This window comes from Coturnix japonica, chromosome 26 (assembly GCF_001577835.2).
Source record: "Coturnix japonica isolate 7356 chromosome 26, Coturnix japonica 2.1, whole genome shotgun sequence".
Taxonomy (NCBI): Eukaryota; Metazoa; Chordata; class Aves; order Galliformes; family Phasianidae; genus Coturnix; species Coturnix japonica.
This window is the reverse complement of record NC_029541.1, coordinates 2141577-2165756: the sequence shown is the minus strand read 5'-3', so window position 1 is coordinate 2165756 and position 24180 is coordinate 2141577. Positions and strand designations below refer to the sequence as shown.

General features: G+C 44.9%; 1 protein-coding gene and 2 non-coding genes across 8 annotated transcripts in view; 1 reads left to right on the top strand and 2 right to left on the bottom strand.

Moving 5' to 3' along the window:
• The window catches only part of MDM4 (MDM4 regulator of p53), a 29200-nt gene extending 5964 nt beyond the window's left edge, over positions 1 to 23236 (bottom strand). For 2 of the 6 annotated variants that reach the window (XM_015884971.2, XM_015884972.2), the window contains exons 1-10: positions 23022 to 23236; positions 18394 to 18500; positions 15818 to 15892; positions 14644 to 14777; positions 14151 to 14200; positions 11790 to 11851; positions 10930 to 11026; positions 9404 to 9564; positions 8726 to 8860; positions 8017 to 8097 (exon numbers count right to left, since the gene is read on the bottom strand). In XM_015884971.2, coding sequence (XP_015740457.1) covers positions 8017 to 8097; positions 8726 to 8860; positions 9404 to 9564; positions 10930 to 11026; positions 11790 to 11851; positions 14151 to 14200; positions 14644 to 14777; positions 15818 to 15892; positions 18394 to 18468 — 870 coding nt within the window. In that variant the 5' untranslated portion in view covers positions 18469 to 18500; positions 23022 to 23236. Of the gene's footprint in view, positions 1 to 3198; positions 7448 to 8016; positions 8098 to 8725; positions 8861 to 9403; positions 9565 to 10929; positions 11027 to 11789; positions 11852 to 14150; positions 14201 to 14643; positions 14778 to 15817; positions 15893 to 18393; positions 18501 to 20001; positions 20122 to 20558; positions 21470 to 23021 lie in introns of those variants that run through there. The other 4 variants (XM_015884969.2, XM_015884966.2, XM_015884968.2 and 1 more) reach the window with 4 other exon arrangements.
• Positions 23237 to 23552: 316 nt separating this feature from the next.
• On the top strand, positions 23553 to 23625 carry TRNAK-UUU. Its single transcript has one exon. It is a non-coding gene; the product is annotated as a tRNA-Lys (tRNA).
• A 257-nt stretch (positions 23626 to 23882) lies between these two features.
• Positions 23883 to 23955, bottom strand: TRNAK-UUU. Its single transcript has one exon. It is a non-coding gene; the product is annotated as a tRNA-Lys (tRNA).
• Positions 23956 to 24180: the final 225 nt, after the last annotated feature.

Genomic DNA, 24180 nt, shown 5'->3' with positions numbered 1-24180 from the left:
TTTAAAATTGCCACCACGCCAGATCTGAGGGGGGGGATTAAGGCAAGATAGATTGGAGTGACAGTTATTAAACACTAAATCCCTGCAAATGTTACCGGGTGGATAAATAATGCAGCTCAGTGACAGCCGGCTGTGGGCGAGGGGGGAACATCTGCTATAGGGGGGAGAGGCTGTGGTGCATCCCAAGATCCTGGTGTGTGTGTAGGGGGGGGGGGGGGGGCTGGATGGAGAGCAGCCTTTTCTGCTTGGAAACATCATTCTCAGTGCTGCTCAGCAGCTGAGAAAGAGCCCATAGAGGATGGTGGTGGCAGCAGCTTGCATTGAAATACTGGGTTTTTCTACTGGATATGTTGGGGTTTTTCCTTCCATGCAAAGCAGCTGCGTGAGTGCAGTAGAGTTGGGCTGGAGGAGCACAGATCCTGCCCCCTCCATCCTCACTGTGCTCCCAGTTGCCCCCCTTCCAACCCCAACCTTGCTGTCAGCTTTGAGGTCACTGCTCGGATCTCCGTTATTAAATTCCCAGCCAGCATTAAAGATTTACAACTTCATGAAAGGTAACTAGCAAAAAAAAAGTTAATTATTCCTAATAGTCCAGGCTTCGCTCTGGCGGATGGAGGATGCTCAGAGCATGAATTACCCCAGCAACCTTCCCAATAAAATATTGATCTAACAAAGTCGGTTCGTGATGAATATTACAGCAGTGATGAGGCTTTGCCATGAGCTGCCTCGTCCCAGTGCAGTGACACAGATTGCTCTGTGCTGGCCTAGGGTTGCTCCATGGATGCCAATGCCCACCTGGTAAATCTTTAATTGAACTGTGAGCCTCACTGGTATGGAGAGAACAGTACATATTTAACTGGGGAATCACACAGCGTTAAGGGAAAGTGGGGAGAAGAGAGATAAGCGGCACCTATAGGACATTAAATCTGGATAGGAGATGAATTAAACATCCCCCCCATCAGCAGGGCAGGCCTCAGACCTAAAGTGGATTGGATCCAGAGAGCAATAGGAACTCAATGCACAGGCAGAATCCAGGCAGAGAAAGACAGATGAGCAAACCCACTGTGACATGCACAGTCATGAAGTCACCAACTCCATGCACAGGGTTAATAGCTGAGGATAGGCCACGTTCCTTGCCCTCCATGCTAGCATAGGATGACACAGTGCTTATGGGCAGTGTTTGAAGCCAAGCTCAGGGTGATTTTTCTGCTTATTTTTATGGCTTAAAGGCCCGGCTAGAACATGTTTTATTTCCAGGTAGGAGGAGAAAACACAACTTTCCAAGCAAGGGTCAGAGATAAGAGTGATCTGTCAGGATGAAGCAAGTGCAGCTTTATGCCAAGTGAGAGTAACAGCTGGAGCTGGTAGGGCTGTCATTGTGGCTTACAATCCTCTGCTAATGGCAGTAATGAGACCATTGTAGCAAGTTAACTCGCTTGCTCTTGTACTCTCCTTTGTGGTATTGATTTTAAGGAGAACATGGTTTCCAAACAAAAATAACAACACCTAGCACTTGTAAAAGCTGCTCCCACGCTCGCAGCAATATGCAAACGTTTATGTGCCATTTAAAGCATCCCACTAAATCACTCCAGTGAACGTCCTTCCTGATTTACCGCTGGGTGCACAGGAGGATGCTGCAGTGCCAGGATGGTTTAATGCAGGCTCTGCCAGATGATTCTTTGTCCAGTGCATTGCTCTGTCACATAAACTGCATTCCAGAGGGCTTTTGTTCAGAGGGTTCCTTAATGCTGACACCTGGGTCAGACACTGCCCCCAAACCACTGCAAAAGATGAGATACAAAGCAGTAGAGTGAAGCTGAAGGTATTCAGAGCAGCAGCAAAGCAGGAGCAGCCCTTCTATATGGAATACTGCTGTAAATACAAAGCCTTTCTTTTCTGCTAAGCTAGAGAACAGCACCTCTTCCCTATGGAACCACCATCGCTCTTGCACCTGTGAGGAGGATGAAATGCCAGCTGTGCTGCTGTGTCCCATAGGAGATGAATGGCCACCTCTTTCCAGCACACACCTGACCAGCCGTCCCTGTTAAGCCGAGCTCTGAGGTGAGCAATTCCATCTTGCTCCAATATATCTTGTTAGAAATAGGAGGATTTGTTCAGCCTGCTGAGCTTTGCAGGATGGACGCAGATGCTTTGCAGCAGCCCCAGCCTGGTGGAAACATGTGGCCAGCTGCACACATACAGCAAGGCTTCCCAGAGGAGCAAAGCAAGCATTCCTTCTCAGGGAGAGATTCTATTGCACCAAGTGTATAAAGCAGCAATGGATCACCTCGTTCATCTGGGACCCGCACAAGGAAGGGAATTGCTTCAGAAGCTGATGAGTGTTTTAATGTTCTGCTCCACGGGATGTGCTTCATGCAGCTCCTGTGATTTGCAGCATGTTGGGACTGGTTGGTTTTGCTGGCAGGGTGCAAAGTAAGGTTACTCTGAGATTAGACAGCAGGGGCAGAGCCAGGAACTTCCCTGCAGGCTTCAAAATTGGCAGGGGCTACCAGTAAACCTAATTACTGCTCCTATTACTGCTACTGGGCAGAATTGGAATGGCTGCTAGGTGCAAACCAGCTGCCTGCCAACAGGTGATCCCAGACTCCAACCCTCCCCAAAGCTGCTTAGAGAAATACAGCCAGGCACACAACCACTCCCTGCCTGCAGGTATCCTTGTGTCAGGGATGGGGGAACCAGCTCCCCTTTCTACTGTTCCGATGCCACAGGTGGAGCTTTATTGTTTTCCTACAATGCAGTCAAGGTGCTTATTGTGAAGCAGCATCTCCTCCTTGGCAAGCAGCAAGCGATCAATCACTGCAGGGTGTGCAGGGTGTACGTGGTGCTCCTTTCCAACACAAAGGAGCAGAGTGCGCTCATCTGTCTTCCTCCTGATTACACACAGCCTGCTGGTCTCCAACCAGCCCCATAAACCAAGAGGAAACTAAAGAAAGCTGAATCCTAACTGCAGGACTCCCACCACCCCCCAGCGCAACCTATTTATGCCAGCATTAAAGGTTCCATGAGCGCAACCCAGAGGCTGAGAGGAAGCTGCCAGCATCCTGCTCTACCAGCAGCAGGCGGGTGCCCTCTAGTGAGCTGCATGGCCTGTACCTGTAACCTCCCCTCCACCTGCAGCCTGGGGAGGGCTGAGAGGTTTCTGCCTCTCCATGAAGACAAACACACATATGGCACAGGTTACATGACTGGTAAATAGGCCTTTACTTCAAAGCTTTTCCCCCGAAACGCAGTATGAATGAAAAAATAAACCTACATCGTCGATAAGTCTGATGTGCTCCATTTAATTACACTCATTAGGCGCAGGACACAAAAAGAGGCCATCTGCGCTACGTGCCTCTTATAAATAGTGCAAACACTTGGTGAGAGCTCCTACTTATGGTGGGTACTCAGATACAGAGCTTTTCTTACCAAGACAAACAGATTCAGGAACTACAGGTTGTAGGAGAAGTGTGCCAGGGAGGCCAGGCAGGAGAACACACTTAAAACAGGGCTTCAATCACAACAGCTGTCCGTGTTCATGTGAACAAGTGCAGAGAGCAAGGTGCAGAGATGTTAAGGCTGATGAGCAGCTGCTTGCAGAGTGATCTCACTTACTTTCAAAAGGAGCAAGGAAAATGCATGCAAGTCATTTGGGATAGATGACCAAGGAAAACAAGGTGGAGGTGATCTGTTGTCCTGGAGCTGCTCCAAGCTCACAGATATCCGTCTTGATCTTGAACAAACAGCCTTGCAGCTCCTCCTTTTCGAGGATCCTGATGCCCCTTTGCAGGTGTTCAGATGGCAGAGGATTCGGGGTATTTCTTCCAGCTCACACACCATGCCAGGACAAAGGCTCTCCCATCACTTAACCATGCTGTCTCCCAGTACAGCCAGCCTCCACCAAAGGCCTCTAATGAGAGCATTTCTCTTCTTCCAGGAGAGGAAGACATAGCTCAGAAGAGGCAAAAGGAAAAACCAACTCTGTTCTCATATCATTCCCATTTATCCACAGCCACTTCTCTTCTGCCAAGACAGCTTCTCAGTATCAGCTACAATCAATGCTGAATGCAGAAGGATGGAGAGGACACTGGCAAGCTGTATCATAGTTTCCATCAGACACCATAAGAAGTGCAGAATAAATACAATGCAACGTAGAGGCTCATAACTGCCTTCAAGGAATGGCCCAGCACTCAGAAGAAACAAATGGTGCCAGAACCTTCTGGCTGAAAAGCAGAGGGATCTCATGATAGGAGCACACTGACCACTGAGATGTCAGCAGGTTCCCAAGGACCAGTGAAGAACACAGAAACCTTTCTGATCTGACAGTTGAAAGGCAGCTGTGCTCAGCCCTTCCTAAAACAGGCAGCAACACTGCTAAGCTTACTCACGGACAGCTTCTGCCATATTGCACTTCATAGGAGAAGCACAGTAAGAGAGGGAGCTGTTATGCACAATGAGATGCCAGGGATGATTTCAGAGAACATGAGCTCACACCACCCACCTCCAACCAAAAGCACATGTGGGAAAGGAAACTAATAGCACCGTCTGGCCGACATCTCATGGCACTGCAAAGGAAATATTACAAGCCAGTGCTCTGAGCTGGTTCTTCAACCCACACCTCCAGCCTGCACTTCCTACAACGTGTCATTGAATTACACCTCATTTAGCCTCACGCTCCAGTTAAAGCAATAAAACATTCTTCTTCCCTCTATCTCCCTCACTACAACCCTCCCATCCACCCTACGCCTCAGCCACAACCCGGGCACTTACAGCTCCACTTGCACTGCAAATAGCTTATTCGTTTAGAGAAAGGAAGACCAACTGTAACATTGTTAGACTACTTCAGTTAAAAAGAATAAAGAACTTGGCAAATGTATGTTGTAAACAACGTGGTTACACTGAAGGGTCACAGATAAGGAGATCATTACCCTGCGTCTTATCCCACAGACTGAGTTTCTTTATCACAACCTGCAATAGGGCCTATTCTCATTTAACAACAGAAGCTCTTATAGATCTCAGTAGGATTTTGGGAAGGATATTCAACCCATTGCAGGAACCCTACACACTCCTGAAACATGTTTGGTCAACACAAGTTGCTTTTCAGTGCAGCCATACTGAACTACTCAGTAAACTGCTTTTAGATACAAGTGTATGTGTGTGTGGGGGGGGATTCACAGTATTCAGAAGTGCTGCAGAGTGTCACAATGCACACTGCCCAATCCCAGGCTCCTTAAAAAGGAGAAACTATCTGAAAATGGAAGCAACTACCAGGCAGGAACTCCTGTGATTAAGGAGGCAACGCTGCTGAGCTTAGAATGACTAAAGTGCATCACCTGCATTGAAAAGCCCTTCGGTTAGGGGAGCAAGAAGTACATTTGTCTCCATGTGGACTGACTCCCATATACTCACAGATAGTGCAGCAAATGTCAGACTGTTATCCTCTTATACGACACAACTGTAAATAACAGCCAACAATAATAGGCTAAATAAGAACCAACATAGAAATAATCACAATACTCTGTAAAATACAATATTGATCTGTCTTTTGGCAGTGACTGCATATAGCACCTACTCCAATATCGTTACACACAAACAGCTTTGACATAAGAGACTGCTGGGAGCTTCAGCCAGGCAGGTGTTGGGACCTTCCATTGCAAACCTGACCTGCTAGGACTGGACCAGCACAAGGAGAGTGGAAAACAACTGGGAAACAGCCTAGAGAAGATCTGAGATCCAAACACTACCTTCTTTTTCTTCTATCTGCAAAATACCTTCTAGATTGAAGAGGGAATCATGCAGAAAGCATGTTTAAACTGCAAGTCCTAACTGAGTTTTAACAAACAGCAGAGCAACCACAGATAGCTTTCAAGGACAGACAGATCTGCTGAAATGGATTTGAAGCATTAGACCATTGGATAAGAAAAATCAGCAGAGAAAACTAGAAAGAACAAACACTAAACACAGCCCATAGACTAACTAGCTGCAATCAGTGCTTTGCAGGACTGTTTTTATCCCCAAAAAGATCTGTATCCTGATTGCAAAGCCACATAACACAAAGCAATGCATCTTCTAGACCAACCTGATGAAACAAAGCAATGGTGAAAGTTGCACTGGTGCTATGAGCAAAGAGCTGCTATGATTTAATCCAGTTGGCACAACAGATTCTGACCTAACATTGGACAGCTGACATAGAAGTGTGCTTAAATGAATTGATATGAGTGAGAAGATGTAATAATAAAGCACAGTTTAACACCCTGTTCTTCTGCCAACTGGTACATGACCTGAGATAGCTACAAATTAGAAGTCTGAAAGGACTTATTTTAAGTCAGGGTGCAAAAGGACTTTCATTTTATCTAATACACATTAGAAAAGAAAAAGGGATTATTGGAAACCTGCATATTTACTACTCACTGCCTTTATAAGAACTGATCCTTGGAGAAATGGCTTATGTAAATCACACCCTCTTCACCTACCCCTCCCTCCCACCCACCCACCACACTCTTCCCACTTAGAAGGCATTGCACTGAGTTTGACTTATTGGAGAACACTCCAACAGCCAAAGTCATAACTCCCTCCTAAACTTGTTTTCTGCAAGGACCAGTTATCAGAACAGAGAATCCTTCTGAAACTACTGAACTCAAATGTAGATAATTTCAAAGCTAGGGCATCAATACCAACACACTGGTGCCTCCCCAATCCCAACAGGCTTTCATTTAAGTAGATAGCAGAAATGGACGCTGCTTCATATGACATACAGGGTTGATTTCTGTGCTCTTGGTATGTTTGGAATCTGTCTTTGGTATTCATGCTCTGAGCTCTGAAGTTAAGGGTCTGTGTAGAGTGCAAGAAAATGGGTGCTATCCTTCAGCAGAGAAGGCCTGAAGAGGCACAGCTACCCCATAAAGATTCTAATCACCATCTTAATATCTTTCCTGCACACCGGGCAGGGTGATCTCTTTTTCTTCAGCATCTTTGCACACTTGAAACAGGCCACAAGGTGAGCAGTCCTCCCATGGACAATATTCCCATCTCGCGGTCTGTGATGGCAGAGGAAGCAAGGATTCAGTAACGTCTTTATACTCTCTAAAGACTGTATTTCTTCCTCCTTTTTATGCTCAGTGAAACTCAAAAGAGAGTCCCTGCTTTCACATTCTCGTGCCAAATCCAAGGACTCAATAGAACTGCAGGGATCTATATGTGATTTCTTTTCTACCACATACATGTCTTTAGGTGGGCCAACTGGAGCAGAAATTGTCCTTCGGCAGTCCGGGACATCTATCCCTTCATCACTGTTTTCATTTTGCATAGTATCAATGTTGGATAGAGAAAGAGAATGAGTGAGTTTGGGACAATCTGAGTACCAGTCCTTCCGTAAGGCCCAGCAGCGGTAACAGTACCGTTTGCCTGGAGAATTAAACTTCTTGCATTTGGTGCATTGCCAGCAGTCCTGAAGAACGATTAGGGCAGACAAAAACAGCAGCAAGTTAGTGCATTCTTGCTAACAATTCTTTTCCTCAACAAAGGAAAAGCAGCAAAGAAACTTCATCAAGAGAGGACACTGTTACTGAGGCTTGCAGATGCGTGATTGCAACTCTGATCATCAGCACCTCAGAAAGCCTAAGAAGTTTAGTACTCTGTGCATTCTAAAAATGCAGGTTTCTCCTTAAGCATTAAACTTCGTCCTTCCTTTCTCCCAGCTTGTGAAATACAGTGTTCTCACGCTGTGCAGTTTATTGATTTCAAGGGTAGAGCTCCTGGAAACAGTTAGGAATACATTTTCCAGCCTCCATAATCATTTGGCATCTGCTGAATGTGCACAACTGACAGTGGTTTACTTAGGTACCCCAGAAAGCAAGGGCGAGAGATATGATTCAGCTGCCCTATGCCAGGGACATCCTAATGCTTCTCTTACTGCAAGAAGGAGCCATAGGAGAAGCTGGGAGAGCAGTTTTGCTAAATACAGCTAAGGCTGCAGCATACTACCAAGCAAGGAATGCTGACCCAAGGGATGCCTACCTCAGAAGCAGCTTCTGTATCTGTGTCGTCGCTTAAACACTGAGAATCCTCAAAGTCATGCAAACATTCATCCTCAGTCACCTGGGAAAAGTAGATATGCTGTCAGAAGAGCTGCAACAATCTGCACTTACGATGTGCTTAGCTCTGTACAGCAAAACCAAAATGATGATATAATCACCATGAGAATTAATTCACAGAAGTGAATGAAAAGTCATTTTGTGTACTTAATCTATTCCAAGCTGTTGTTGATAACTTGCACTGAGCTGGTTTACAGTCAGATTTTCTTGTGATGAATTCATATCTCTCTCTAATGCATGCAAAAAAAATATCACACAGAGGCAAACACAAATACCTGAGTGTTCCTATTAAATTTCATGAATCATGAACTGAATTATTCTACCACACATCTGATTAATTCCTCTTGTGATTAACCTAATTAAAACCTCAGACTGGCCAGTAATTTTCAATTAATTTGGTGCCTTGAAAATACGCACATCTAAACCAAAACCCAGACTGACTAGAAGGAAAGCTATCACTCTGTGTATGGAATGGTGACAGCCTTTTCTAACACAAACTCTGGGTGGTTACAGATTTAGCTCCTGACATGTTAACACAGCACTGAAAGGCTGGGGGAAAACAAAGGATTCTGCACTGGGATCACATAGATAAGGAAAACTGGCACACACGTGGTGTCTGTTTGAAGAGGTACCTTTTTGTCACCTTCTTTCACTTCCTCACAGTCAGCTGTTTCCATTTTGACTGCTGTGTTGGTCTGATCCATGGGACTTTCGTAGAGGAACCACAAATCATCAGTAGTATCTGAAACAATGGCAGTGTCTATGTCCTAATGGAGAAGAAAAAGAAGATACCACTTAGAGCTCAGGGTTTCAACAGCAGGAGGGCCAACACTGCAGTTGTGGCTGCAGGAAATACCTCTCCCTTTTTCCTTCCAGGCCCTGGGCTGCCTTTCCATTAATGCCTAGGAGAAAAAGGGGCAGTGCACTACTCTTCTATTGACACCCCTGGTGGCAAACAGCATGATGCTCATTCCCCTTGCAAGCTGGCCATACAGCATGGCCACTACAGTACCACCATCTGCACTGAGCAACAACTTTCAACACAGGGAAGGGGCACCTACTGCAATACCATCAAAGCTCTGGAGTGCAGAAGGGCCCCCAACAGATGACAGAGTGCCTAATTTATTTAAGAACACTATAAAGGTAACCAACCACCTGACGTGAAAGGCTGGGACTGGAACACAGAAGGGAGAGAGGCTGAAAATCCTGAAGTGGGAAGGGAAGAGAAAGGACAATAACATATTATTTACTTGAAAAACGAAAGAAAAGAGGAAGAGAATACAGCGCACCTCTTTAAAATGTCTACACACCTGGTTAGTCTGAATATCTGTTGATCCATTACTTCTGGACTTGTAATTGCTTCTGAGGTTGCCTAAAAACCACCATGGAAGACCAGCTACATCCCATTCCTCAAACACTAGGTCCAGTTTAGGCTTCTTGCTTTTAGAGAGGTTTTCTATTAAGTCTTTGTCTGTAAGAGCCAAGTAGAATCTAAGTCATGCCACACCTACATCATTAAAGAGACTAGCAGAGACAAATTTGGCCCCATCTGATTAGAGATGATACCTTTCTTCCACTGTCTTACAGCCAGAGTTACTGCTAAGAGCTTTGAAGTCTGTGTGAGTGTACTGAAGATGTCAGATCTGACACACAACTGCACTGATGTATCTACCCAAGTGAATCTGGCAAAACAGCCAGAGGTCAAAGCATTCCAGTGTTCCCAGCATCTCTATAACTGCACATTTTCTATTTAGCATTACCAGCTTTTTAAGAAGGAATATACAAACATGAGTTCTCCCTTCAGAACTCTATCCAAATCAACACTCAGTCTTGGAGCACTTATAATGTAGAAAGAACATGTTTGAATTTTGTTCAAATTCCAAATGATGGGAGCTCCTGAATTCCCAAAGGGCAAATCAGGACATGGAAAGGTAAAAATCTACCCTCTATGACTCCCTGCTGTAGCCTCCTTTTTAGCACACACAGTTTAGCCTCCAATCCTCAACTCAGAGGTCTAAATTTCAAGATAACCTTGAAACAAACCCTCCTCACTGCTGAGAGCTTCAAAGGCACCAACAAGGACTATTTCTATCTCCTCTGCACATGTAGCCAAGAAAATATTTACTGCTCTCATTTTATCCAGAAATACCCACACATTGCTAAGATGATCTGTTTTTATAAATTAAGTTCCTTGATGTGAGAACAATCTGTGAGCAGAAGGTGGAAAAAAAAACAGGAAAATTGTTTCCATAACATCAGAAATCCATGACTGAACCAGTAAGAAAACCCCAGACATTAAAACAAACGAAATGTCTAAATATGAAGGAGCTGTGCGATGCTTAAGCTGGATAGAAAAAAATACATATATCCATTGTTACTCCTATTCCTAATTGGTTTGCAGGCAACGACTGCAGACAACTCAGGCTGTGTTCTGTGTAATCAGAGGAGAGGGCCCCATGGGAAGATAAATAGATACGAGTCTAATTTCAGCATTTACAACACCCTTCAGCAAGGTCTGTAAGATTTTTGATGGCACTGGTTAGTGATAGATGTGCTTTTGGGGCTTAACCTGCCAATTTACTCAGTGTTTATTTATGAGAGAAAGTATCTAAGCTAGAAAACATGCCTATCATAAAGTACGTTTGGCAGACATTTGCACTTCTCTCAATCTTTGCCATAAAATGATGAGTTTTAAAGATTATATTCCACAACAGGTTTTTATTAGTCTCCCAGCACCCTCCTCCAGCTGTTTCCTGATACAAAGCTCAATGTGTCATACTGGAGAAGGAGCAGAAGTACTCATACAGCCCGTTACCATGGAAAAGCTGGCACTCACCTTCATAATTCTCACATTTGTGCTCTGAGGTAGACACGGCAGATGCATTGCTTTCATCCTCCATGATGACAGTGTCAGAACCTTCCTTTGGGCTAAACTGCATGAAGGAAAAAGCAGATGTTAGTCCAACAGAGCTTATAGAGACAAGGGGATGTAGCACTTCCATTCTGAGTCACCAGCTGCATTACAACGCCAAAAAGATAAGAAGATAAAAAGAAGTTTCTGAACAAAACCTACACACTTTTAACCCTCTAGGAACACTAATGCATCTGTAATCAGCACAAACAACATATTTGCAACCCAGGAAAAATCTTAAGACTGGCAAGAAGTCCAAAAGTTGCCATTTAGAATGCAGTAAAACTGCTCTCTTTGTGGCTCTCTGGCCCCCCAGTGTGAACAGACACCTCCAAGATCAGTTTACCTTAATCCCAAAACACACCTAAGATAAGTTAGAACGTGCAAAGATTTTTCCTAGGTTTCAGATCACGCCTGAAAGCTTCTGAAAACAATCCTACTAAACACAAAACTCCTTCACGCTTTTTAGAAAGTTTAATGATTTGGCAGTTCCTACTTAGAGAGGAAATGGGGGGAAAAGGGGAAAGACGTGAAAAGACAGAGCAGGCTGGAGGAACTGAGGACTAGAAGTGCTACACCCCAGAGAAACGCGCTCAGAGACTGGTACTCTGTTATGATGAGAACAGAGAAGGGTCACTCTGTCCCTGTTGTGTGGACTCCAAGAACTTTTCAGGAAGGTGAGAACCTGGCAGCCAAGCAGCACAAAGTTCTGGTAGTCCACCATGCACAGGTACAGAGAAGGGGCACTCTGTACAACAAAAGAAACCACCACGCAGTGGGTTTACCTTCAGCTGGTCTTGGCTTGGCTTATCGACGCTCTGTTCCTGTGCGAGATTCTGTGCAGCATCTAGATAGCAGGTAAAACAAAAGAAAAAACCTTCCCTGGTAATAACCATTCTCACAACACAGAGGGTCTTCAGCAAGCAACCAGCGACCCAGGCTTGGCAGAGCACTAAGCAATCCTTTAGGAAAGCAGAGCTCTTTCGTCCTTAGCAAGCTGGCCAATTCCTAGAGAAGCATCACTCTAGTAATGCTCCCCAGGCTTTGCTAAGCACATACGGAGGAAATTTAAAAGGCCAGCCTAATTAAATAGCAATAACAGCCTACAGAGTCTTTCTAGATAACAGAAGAGCTGTGTTTAGGAAGTCTGCTCCCTGGAAAGGTGAGAGGATGGCTCTTGCTTTCTCCCATTTCAAACAGCAGAGAGATTCCCTGCAGAATACCAGGGAGGCATGAGCAATCTGATTTGTGCTGTGAGTCACGGCACTGAAAACTGCATCTTGTAGGCAGAAAAGTGGACCAAGAAGTGATAACACACAGGACCACAAAATTATATGGCTCTATGTATTCATTTGTTGGGGGTCTTTTGTTTGCTTTCATCACCATACAACTTCCTAGTGGCCACTATGGATTTCATACCTGCAGGAAAACAGAAGCCAATTGGTTCATCCATCATTGCTTTGTCTTCACTGTGGCATTAGAAGAGAAGAACTGCCCTTCTAACACTGTGTGACACACACTAGTCCTAAACACAGTGTGGAAATGCACTCCATGTACTGAAAGGCTTCCTTATACAAAGCTAACCACTATTAGGAACTGAACACAAAACACCCTTAAAGTGAGGTAGGAGTTCCTAAATACTCCAAATGTGATTCATGTTAAAAGCGACAGCTAGCCAAGTAAAGGATAGCATCTGATAAAGAGCATTATGTCAGAGCTTAATCTTTATTAACAAGATGTACTGCAGTCACTGCTCTTCCTACAAGTGTACTTGGAAGAAGTGGGCACGATAATCTGCAAAAGTGATGTTCTGATGAGTACTGGTTTGGCAAACGAATACAAGCTGCTAATATAAAACATGACGGCCTTCTTAAGCCCTGCAGCACTTTTAGCTACTTCTGTGTTGCAAGGAAGGGAAAAACAATACCAAGAGTCATCCTTCCCACATAGTTGGCCTGGTCTGCCAAGCTTGTTTCGCATCATAGTCACACAGATACACACGCACACGTGGTGGTTAAACCCAATGATCATCACACCAAAGGAACAGTGCTTCCTTTGGCAGGTTTGCAATATTTACAGCACAACTGGACAACAACACACGCACACCCAGTCACACGCACACAGCTACATGCATACACCAAGCGGAAAGGAATAGGGCAGCAGAGGAGAGTGTTTTGTTGGGATCCTTTGCTCTTCACACACTGCCTACAGGTAAAAGGGCAGGGCACTACCAGCAAGGGGAACTGCATTCACACAGTTATTCTGAAGCTAAATTTACATGAATCTGCTTAGGAAGGTTCTATATAGAAAGGAAAGGAGGTGGACCACACAGGCACCAATATATGGCTCAAAACCAGCATAAATAGTTCAGGGCCACATCCTCTCAATTTCTACATTTGCTTGAACATGCAAGCAAAACCAGAATAAGCACTTATGAAGAACTAAGTATGAAGAACTAAGCCCATCTAATCTGCTTAGAGATCCCAGGAAGCGAGATCCACGACTTCACAACCTTCTTGGTACAGTTAACTCCTGATTTGCATATCTGTGGCTTCAATAAGTTCATTATCACATGAAGATGATGAGCTGTGTCATGGCAGCCATCAGCCAAGATTAACTTAAGAATAAACTGATGTAAATAGATTGTATCTCTCACAAGCCAAACAATTGTAGCCTTTAAATATTCAAGGGTTTGAATAAAGTCCAGACCTCTTCAGATTGCAGAACTAGGTTAGGTTTCCAGCATTCCTTACACTTGCTCTCCAGACAATTAAAGTACAAAATGAGGCAAGACAGAGAAGTCACAGACTGTTACAAAAGTGACAAAAGACTGAGCAATCAATAAGAATTTGGATGAGATGCTTCAGCTATGTTGATTTGGGCACCCACAATATTTTATCTGCTGCTTTGAGGTTTGGCCATTGGTTAAAGGCAGCTGTATTACTCAACCAGCTAATTGATTTCATACCACAGCTACTGATGGTGGACACACACAAACGGAACATACTCAAAGAGACTCTTGTCAAAGCCTTCATCAGCAGTTTGTTCCAACTTCAGAACCATTTCTCTTCTCTGAATAATCATTACTTACCCAAGTTACATCAACACTTTATTGAATATACTTGCCCATACTGTGTAAAACCTACCTGTCATGGCAGCAGAAGTAAGGTTCCGTTTCAACATGTCATAGACTGGGCTGTGGAGAAGGAGGAGATGGTAAATATAATCACAGTAGCAAACAGCATTATCCTGTCAAATCAGAGACTTAAATTCTCATTTATTAACCCCATAGAGATGCTGGAGTCTGCAGTGCATTTTTGCCACTCCTAAATCTAGCTCAGAACCTACCTGAAGGATGCAGATCTTAGCATGAGCCTGAGACCAGAAGTCTGAGAAGATTCAGCAACACAAGGGAGGCAAAGATGTCACCTCAAGCAGTTTGCTGTCTGGACTATTCAGAACCAGCTCTTCAAAGCAAGAGCTAAGCTCAGACTTGTCAAAATGCATTAACAAATGCATTTGGTGGACATTTGGTACTCATGGAGATTTTTGTGACTGCAAATAGGAACAGTGTCACCAAGGGTCTCTCACTCAGCAATCTCCATAATACAGCATATGTTAAAGGTTACCTTTGCTTACCTTGGATCTTTTACAGAGAAGCTCTCCAGCCCCAGCAATTCTCCCAGCTGATCTCCTCCACAATACACCATGTGTTGCTGCCTTTTGTCATACAGCTGCCTCACCATTATATACTGTCCTAGGTAATGCATAACCTGTGGAATCGTAACATATCATCAGCCACGTCTGCAGCTGAAACCAAAGACTCTGGAAATTTGTGTTAATTTATGGTATTTGCCTCCTGATACCTTAAGCAGTGTCAGCCATCCATCAATGTCTCAAACAAGGAAGCTTTACCACATTGCCATAAGGTTTGCAACTAACAGGACAGAAAACTAAGACAAGTTCCCTCTGCTATTCCACTATAAAAAGAAGTACCAGCTGAAGTGAGGAGTACAAGAGGAGAAAGAAAAGAGTGTTAAGCCCAACACAGGCAAAGTTCCCCTATTACCAACCAAAGCGACCCTCTTGAATGATAGCAAATGCCACCAAAATGATGCTAATACCAATTGCTGCAGAAAAACTGAGCCAAGTTAAAGTGTTAATCTATACAAGCAACCTGCGTTTAATACTGAACTGCCCCCCATTTAAAGCATTCAATTTGTTTTTGCAAAACTTTGTAGAAGCTAAACAAGTTATTTAAATGCATAAGTGTTTAAAATAAGTCACAGAGCTCTGCAGGAATATCTGACACATTCATAATGAAAAACCACTGCATTTAATTCTTTCCAGACAGGCTACCCTTGTAAATCACAGTCAGTGTCATTTTTTTAATCTTGTACACATATTGCATTTTAATCTAAAAATAAATGAATTCGCAGGGTCTCTCAGGTTTAGCTGACAAGCAAGTTCAAAAAGAACTTAAAAGTATCAACTAACATCCCATTTTTAAGGTTCTCATGCACTAAAGAAGACAATGGAACAGCATCTCCTACACTCTCTCAGGCATTAGAGATATTTATTCCATCTTTTCTTTCTCTAAAGCAGTTTCTGATTACGTTTCTTCCTCCTTTCTTAATTCCTTCAAAGGCTCCTGACAATTAACCACCAATTAAATCCCAACAGTCTCACTGGTACAGAATCCCTATTCTGCAGGTAGGGCTTCCAAAAACAGGAGAATCAAGAACCAGTCCCAGGACCATCCACTAAGCAACCCAGGACAGGCACAATTTCAGTGCATAGAAACTGAACCCACCTCCTTCAGGGTGAAGGTTTCACCTTGGGCACCTGCAGCCTGCAGAATCCTCAGAAGAGGGAGTTTGGGTCGCACCTGAAACACAACGCACAGATTTTTGTTTGAATGATTAAGAAGCAATGAGAGAAAGAATGTGAGGCCAGCATGCATGCCTGCAGATCTCAGCTAAAGAGCCCAAGTTGCTCAAGCCGCCTGAGACAGACACACTGAGCAGAGATAACTGCTATGAGATGGAGGCCATTGGAAAATGCTTGCCTTAGGCTAACCTGCTGAGGGCTGGTACCCTATAACAATTATCTGCATGGTCAAATGCTTGAAGAGAAGTTAAAAGGATCAAAAATCAGCACCATCACTCTGACTCAGAAAAGGAACTTGGGCAGACAGATCCAAAGGCTTCAATCAGTCACACTGCCTAATTTACTCATCCATCATGTGAGGAAAGATAAGAAACTCAGGCCCTTGGTATGGAGGCCTGGGCAGTGACTAACCAAATGTTCTGAATCATGTACCCAGGAGCAACCATGGGGCACCCACAGTGGGACTTCAAGAACAGACTGAACATGCCCTGTACAGACCTCAGGAGGGATGTATTTATTAGGAACCATGAAGAAGCACCTAATAATAAGACTATGCCAAAGACAGCATGTGTTTAATTAACACCAAGGATCAGAATCTGTATTTTCTGTAGATCTCAGTCAATAAACAAAATCCTTACTAAGAAATACGTAAAACACCCTGGGAACAATTCAACTGCACCACAACCCCTTTAGGTTTCACCCACACTCCCAAGCAGCTTTGAGTAGTACACAAGACAGATGCTATATAAAACTACAGTGAGTTTTAAATAGCTGCTTCCCCCACCACTCCGTGTGTTCCACAGGAATTGTAATAATCCTTAGGAGAGCCTCATGCTCCTAAAAGATGTCAGAAAGCCCACGCTGCTCTGCTAGGAAGCTGAATGCTACATAATTGTGCATAATATTGTATGCTAATGTATACATTTCCCACTCTGAATTGCTTCTGTTGCTCTCCTTTGTCTCTCAGGTGCTAATGTAGCAAGGTATTTCAATCTGTCACTGGAAAAAACACCCATTTCTTAGCACACATTGTTTATTGGTGGCTCCCTTATACTTTGACAAGGCTCTCAAGGCATGCAATAGGCCTTCACCTATTAGTCAAGTGGGTTCACCTGGGCCTCATACACACCGTTCTGCCTATATAAACGCAACTGCAATACTTATTTCCTTTCCTTGCAACCCTGTATTTCCTTAAAAAACAGATTTAGCTGCAGCACCATTTTCACAAGTTTTAGTTGCTTGTCACAAGTGCAATTTGTCGCTTGGCTACTGGGCAGCATATTGGCAAGGCTTTAGTTCCACTGCTTAAGTACCATAAAAAATTACTTCCTACTGCAAGCATATCTGCTCTGTCTGTTTTGCCATTATTGTGACTGTTAAGATATATTTCCAAGCTCAGATAGAGGCTCGTGGCTGGACATGAGTTGTTCTCCCTCAAAAACAGCATCTTTACTTGGAAAAAGCTGAGCACAACACAAGTAATTGCTTGTATCAGCATCTGGTTTTCAATAAGATAAATTACGTATTTGCACTCATTCATTTCTCTAATGACCACTCTCAAATAGATGTGGAAATAACTGCTCATGCATCTCCTTTTGATTAAAGAAGCAACCTAGTTAGCTTGATTCCATGCAAAATGAGCCCTCAGCTATTACAGTACAGCCAAAACAGAACTGTTAGTTTGGAAACTGCTGGCCATCAATATTTTCATAACAATACCAGAGCCTATTTATATCCCTTTTTCAAGCAAAGTGATTTGAATAAATAAGCATAGATATAAACTGCACAGGACTTGGCTATATTTCAAAGCTTCTGAAATTGCCTCAAATAGGAGGATCTTCTAAACACGCCACCAGTTTACTTTCACTCCTGCCTATTCCCTTTGTATTTTGGAGATGCCCTGCACAAGTGAAGTGGATCTGGAAGAGAAATAGTTGATTTTAGATCAGATTTCTCTAGCCACTCTTTGCAGCGTGTTTCCTCTCTGGCTGTCAGCATGCTGTGTCACAGCCAAACCACACGCCTGCCACGTTGCCCTTGGCTTGCAGCTGCTTCTTCCAGAGACACTATAAGAAGAGGCAATAACACGAGTGCTGCGTGTTCAATACTGACCTCAAAATGAGCTGTGGGGATGCATCACTGATTGAACAAAGTTCAACACACAAAGCAATAATGCTTCAATACAACTGTCACAAGTAGTCTATAGCGTTAGGAGCAATGCTGCATATGGAATTCTTCAAGTATGGCTCCAACACAAAAACATGCATTATGCATTTTCTTCTATGACCCAATTTATCTGCTTTCTCCCCCTCTATTCCTATTAAAATACCCATAAGTCTCTGATCTGCTGAAAGCTAACAGAAATCTTCAGGATAAAAGACCTATTCCATCATGCTAAATTCTTCTTACCTAAATGTCATTAGAGAGTTTTGATTTAATGGAAGAAGTGCAAGATTTAGTGAGGAGAAAGCAATGAAGATAAGTGGGGGAGATAATTACCTGGTTTGCTTGTCCAAGAGTGATTCTGCAGGCATTCTCAGCTGCTGGACGCTGGGCAGAGCTTGAAGATGTCATTGTGGCAGTGATGAGCTGTTTATGGAACAAACCTGTATATGAGAAGTTTAACATACCAGTTATAAGCCAAGAAACCAGCTCTTGTGTTTAACCACTTCCACTTCTTAGTGTTGAAGGAAGTCAGTGTTTAAAAATAGCCCTGCATACAGATCCAAAGTGATGATCAAGTTGCTGTGCCCCCACAGCTGCTCTTTTAAAACAGGTCTCCCTCAGTGCCCGACAAACAGCTGGGACATTGGGACTGCTGTGGTGCTGAGGATGCGGCATAGCTGCTGGGTGAGGAACCTGGACCTGCCAGCTGGGGGCAAACTGCAGCTCTCCACCACACCATCAGCAAATTCTTTACATGCTGAAGCCCTGGAGTCACAGGGGGAGAAAGCAGAAGCTGAGTCACAATAACCCCAAGGGAAATCTTTACAGGACAGCAACCCCCGCCCCGAGCAGCCAGCACTGATGGCAATGATTAACACATTCCCCACCTGCTTTTTCAAGAGGAGAAAATCTGTTAAAGCTGCTGCATCCTTCACCCCAAATGACCAGATGTAGGCTATAAATGAATGAATTTAACAGCATTACTGGCCGAGCAGGTGAAGTGATCCCTTCTTGGAAAGGAACAAAAGGGGAAGTCCTGCAGCTATTTGAATGTGTCAGGCCCCATCAGTTTCAGTATCCACCCAGAGAGCCCAACTTCAGAAGCACAATAATTGGTAATGACTCACGCTCTCAGCACAGCCCAGTACAATCAGCCCCATGCAAAGCAGGTTCAAAACCTTCTCTATATTTAAAGAGAAAGGCCAGTATAAATTAACCACCCACTGAAATAAAAGGTAATTAATCCTGCTAGAGAAAGAGCTTGAGTCCTGCCCTCTTATTCTCACACAGCATCACCTCTGCTCTAGAGCATGCACCAATCCTGTTCTTACAATGAATTCTCCATTTCAACGTTAATCTGGTTGCTTTCTTCTTAAGGCATTAATAAAACAAATCCCATAACTGACTCTTGCTGACATTCAGGCAGAGTACGAGATGACCTAAATAGTAAAGCCTGGCTCCTGAACTTGCCTACACAGATTGAAATGTTGCTTTTAGGAACACTCTAGACAAAACAGACTGAACATTTATCTAACACTTCAATAAGCAAAACGTTTTAAAGCACATTCAACATCCAGTCACACACTCAGCCCCCATCCTTCCCATGGCCCATCTATACTAAGAGATGCTGTAACTTTGCAAGAGGCTGCTCATATTCCTCATACCATTGCATTTCTCAGAACCAAAGCACTGCCAGGAACAAAATCATCCCTAAAGATCAAAGCGTGATTAATTCATCTCAAATTCAAACTGGGTACATAACACTGGGAGACACCACGTGTAGGTAGAACTTAAGTGACTTCATAGCTAAAACCACTGCCAGCCTTACAGTTCTCCCCACGTTTGTACTTCACATTGCCACTCATGCTTCAACACAAGCCACCCACAGAACCCATTACCCTGCACGATCTGTGCTGTACTTTGAACTGCAGCTCAACTTACCAGCCTTGAACTTCCCTGCTCCAAGTCCTCCCCTGTGTCTCCGCTCCTGGGAAGAGCTCTGCAAGAGCCTGGCTGAGCTCCCTGCCAGCTGCAGCTAAATGCATCAGCTTTGGGTGGCAGCTGCAGGAGGTGTGAAATGCAAGCAAAAGAGGAGAGAACAGCGGGTTTCCCCCTCCACCCTGCATTCCTGGAAAGAGATTCTGCTCCTCCAGGTTACATCTCAGTTACTGTCTCCACGTTTTAACTGTTTCAATACTGCCTTTATGAGACAAGTCACCATCTTGCCTCCAGACTTCAAAGGCAAATTGTACTGATTTAGTAAGCTTGATTCTCAGCACTGACTTGTATTAGCAGCTTTCTTTTAATTAGGCTAAATGAACATGCAAGCACTAAGACATGCCCAGGCTGCAGATACCCACAAGTATGATGGAAGCAGCCACCAGTTGTCGGGACATAAAACCTCACAGCCTGCCCTGCTGGAGCTGGCAAGAAAGAAACAGTGCCAATTCCACCCCTTCCAACTGTATCCTTCCATTTATTACATGCCACATATTTACCCTGCAATGCTGAAGGCGTCCAGACTAGTTTGCAGACAACAAAGCAGCAGTGAAGTTAATGCTGTGCTCCTCTACAGCTTCAGAGCCACATGTGTAACACAGGCCGGTCCCCACAGACCAATGCCTTGGAACAAACCATGAATCACAGAGTAGTCATAGAATAAAGGGTTTTTTCTTTTCCCATCTGAATGCTTTATATGGTCATGCACACTAAAGGAACAAGCAGACTGCCCATTTTGTGAGTAAAAGTTGCTGAAAGAGATCAGAACCACATGAGATCACAGCTTATTTGATGCTCACTGAAAGCAAAGCTTGAGACTAAGAGCACAACTAACAGATCCGGGCTAGTGCCTGACTTTGAATTCTTGTTCCCAGTTACCATCATTCTTCACATACAGAGAAACCCAAGAGAGGAGGGTCCAAGCACACACTAATCTGACAACGAAGTCACAGTTAATTAAGTTTGGCCCCATCAATGTGAGGTTCCTGTGAGCTTTCATGCCTGCAAGTTTGCCTGCCCACCTATAATCCAGCTTGCCTTTACTGCTCCTTATAAACCACACCCTGACTGCATCTTTAGCCCATCACTGCTCTGCTGCTGCCTTTCTTTGCACCACTCATTCACCTGATTGCATCCCATCAAGTCCCCCTATGGGAGAGGTGCAAGATATCAGCCAAGGAAACATCAAAAGGCACCTTTGTACCCCCCAGCAAGTGCCTTTTTGCAGGTATTTGTCTTCCTGAGTGCAGCACAGGAGTGGTTCTCCTTCCTAGGCTACTTTTCTCCAGCGTTGCTTTAAAGGGGCGTCAAATCAATATCACTATTTTAACACAAAGATGAAGCAAGTCAGATAATGAAGAAAGCTTCTCCTACACCAGATAATGGCTATATAATACCCTGACATGACTGCACTAAGTGTTCCTGTCACAGCACAGATACAGCGTTAAGCATTTTAGAATATAAGCAAAACCGAAGCTAATCATCTAAACCTATTTTTCTTGCAGCAGTGAAAAGCCCTTAATTTAATCCTATCTTCTAGCTGCATATGTTTGCTTGAGGAGCCTGCACAGAGCTGAACCATCTAGGGCCCTTTGCAATAGGAGTATTAAAGAGTTACTAAACACAAAAGCAAGCCTGGTAGCCACACACAGCCCACAACACATTCCTGAAGGCATGAGCCTTCAGTACATAAATTGCAAGCCCTTTGCATCAGCGTTTATCACACAGCATCCCAGTGCTACTTGCAATGCAGGGCAGAGCTGGGTGACCCTCCAGACCCAGCTTGCAGCAGCAGCAACCCCAGCACCCTGCTTGGAGCTGTGCTGTAACACAGAGCTGCAAAGGAGCATGGCATGAACAAATACTAAAGCAGATATAAGTGCAACCTGTAACAGGTCTGTTACAGTGGCCATTTCAATCTGGTCACCCTTCTTTCAAACTATCAGGCCTGAGACTCAGTTTTTTCACCTCTGCTTTTAACCCAATAACCTGCAGCTCTTCTGCACTACCCCAGGCAGCAAATTAAGGCTGAGCACCCTAATAAAACAAGGCTCACCTAAAGTCCACCTTGTGCAATAACTACCAAACGTCACTCACAGAATCACAGAATGACCCGGGTTGGAAGGGACCTCAAGGATCATGTAGTTCCAACCCCCCTGCCTGGCAGGGCCACCAAACATACTCCTTTACTAAATCAGGTTGTCCAGGGCCCTGTCCAACCTGGTCTTGAACACATCCAAGGACGGGGCATCCACAACCTCCCTGAGCAGCCTGTTCCAGGACCTAACCACTCTCCTAGTAAAGAACTTTCCCCTAACATCCAACCTAAATCTTCCCTCTTTTAACTTAAAATCATTTCCCTGTGTCCTGCTATTGTCAGCCCTTTCCAAGAGTTTACTCCTGGGAGTAAGTTCCCTTCAGGTGTTGAAAGGCTGCAATGAGGTCACCCCGCAACCTTCTCTTCTCCAGGCTGAACAAACCCAACTCCCTCAGCCTGTCCTCATAGGGGAGCTGCTCCAGCCCCCTGATGATCTTCCTGTCCCTCCTCTGGACCCTTTCCAAAATCTCCATGTCTTTTTTGTACTGAGGGCTCCACACCTGGACACAGTACTCCAGAAGGGGCCTCACAAGAGCAGAGTAGAGAGGGACGATCACCTCCCTATCCCTGCTGACCACCCCTCTCCTGATGGAGCCCAGGATCCCATTTGCTTTCCGGGCTTCCAGAGCGCACTGCTGGCTCATGTTAAGTTTCTCATCTATCAGGACCCCCAGGTCCTTCTCTGCCGAGCTGCTCTCAAGTGATAGCCAAGCAATCCCAGCCCCCTCCCCTTATAGCCCAGCTCCCCTCCAGGCACCACATGGGACACAGCACTGCCCCTAGCGGCCACGGCCCGGTGTGAAGCTCAACCCCCCCCATAGAGGCCGGACTCCACCCCCCTCCCCCCTCAAGGCCGCCCACCCACCTCAGTCCCAGCTCTCCGTTTCCCAGCACCCCGTGGCCTCCTCCGGTGCTGGAAGCGGCGAAGCTCACCCTACAGCTGCTCCATGGGCCCCACTTGGCCCGGGTTGGGGGGTCAACCCCCCTATACCCCCCGCGGGCTGCGCTCCTCCATCTTCACTAGGCCTCGGCCGCCACTTCCCTTCGGAGCCAACATGGCGGCGGGGCCGCTTCCGTTCGGCGCCCGGCACGGCGCGAGCGTATCATAGAGCAATACCGGAAGTGTTCTCCTAGAGAGAACGAAATCCGTGCCTGCTCCCTGATGTGGAGGACCGCCCTGGAGGACCGCGTTGTAGGGCTGACCTGGCGTCCCATTGTGCCCCATGTAACCACACAGTGTTTCTTCCTACCCTATTCCCTGCATTAATGCGCAGCTCGGAGCCGCTCCGAGCTCTGTATGGTCACCCCAACCCTCTGCGAGCCCCCCTTGTTCCTATAGTACAGCATAGACTCAGTATTGCGGTGATATAAGCAACGTCAAGGGGCCGCTATCAGAGCCCGGATAGCTCAGTCGGTAGAGCATCAGACTTTTAATCTGAGGGTCCAGGGTTCAAGTCCCTGTTCGGGCGCTTCATCTTTTTGTGTTTTTTCTGTTGGATTTGGGTTCTTTTCTCTCCGTTTTCTTTTTTTCTTCCTCTTATTTTGGCTTTTTTTCCTTTTCTAAAGGCTGCGGATGAGACTCCAGGAGATGAATTTGCCGCTTCTACCCTATATTTAAAAAGGTTTTTGTGATCAGGAGAGCTTCTTGTGGGGTTGTGGAATAAAAAGAAACGAATTGAAAAGATCAGGAAAATAAAAAAGAAATACACGAAAAAAAAACTTCATCCGCCCGAACAGGGACTTGAACCCTGGACCCTCAGATTAAAAGTCTGATGCTCTACCGACTGAGCTATCCGGGCTCTTGGCGAAAGTCTCGCCATGTATCCATAAGGCTCTACATTAATTCCGCTGTGTCCTTGTATTTAATCTGCTGTACCCCAAATCCCCCCCCAAAGTCCTTTAACCTCTATGCAGCGCAACCTAAAGACGGATGAGGCACAGAGCAGTGCTGCACAACCTCCCTTATTATGGGATTTCCTTCTCTAATAAACCTGAGCTGGAAGATGGGATTGTCCTGGCTGATT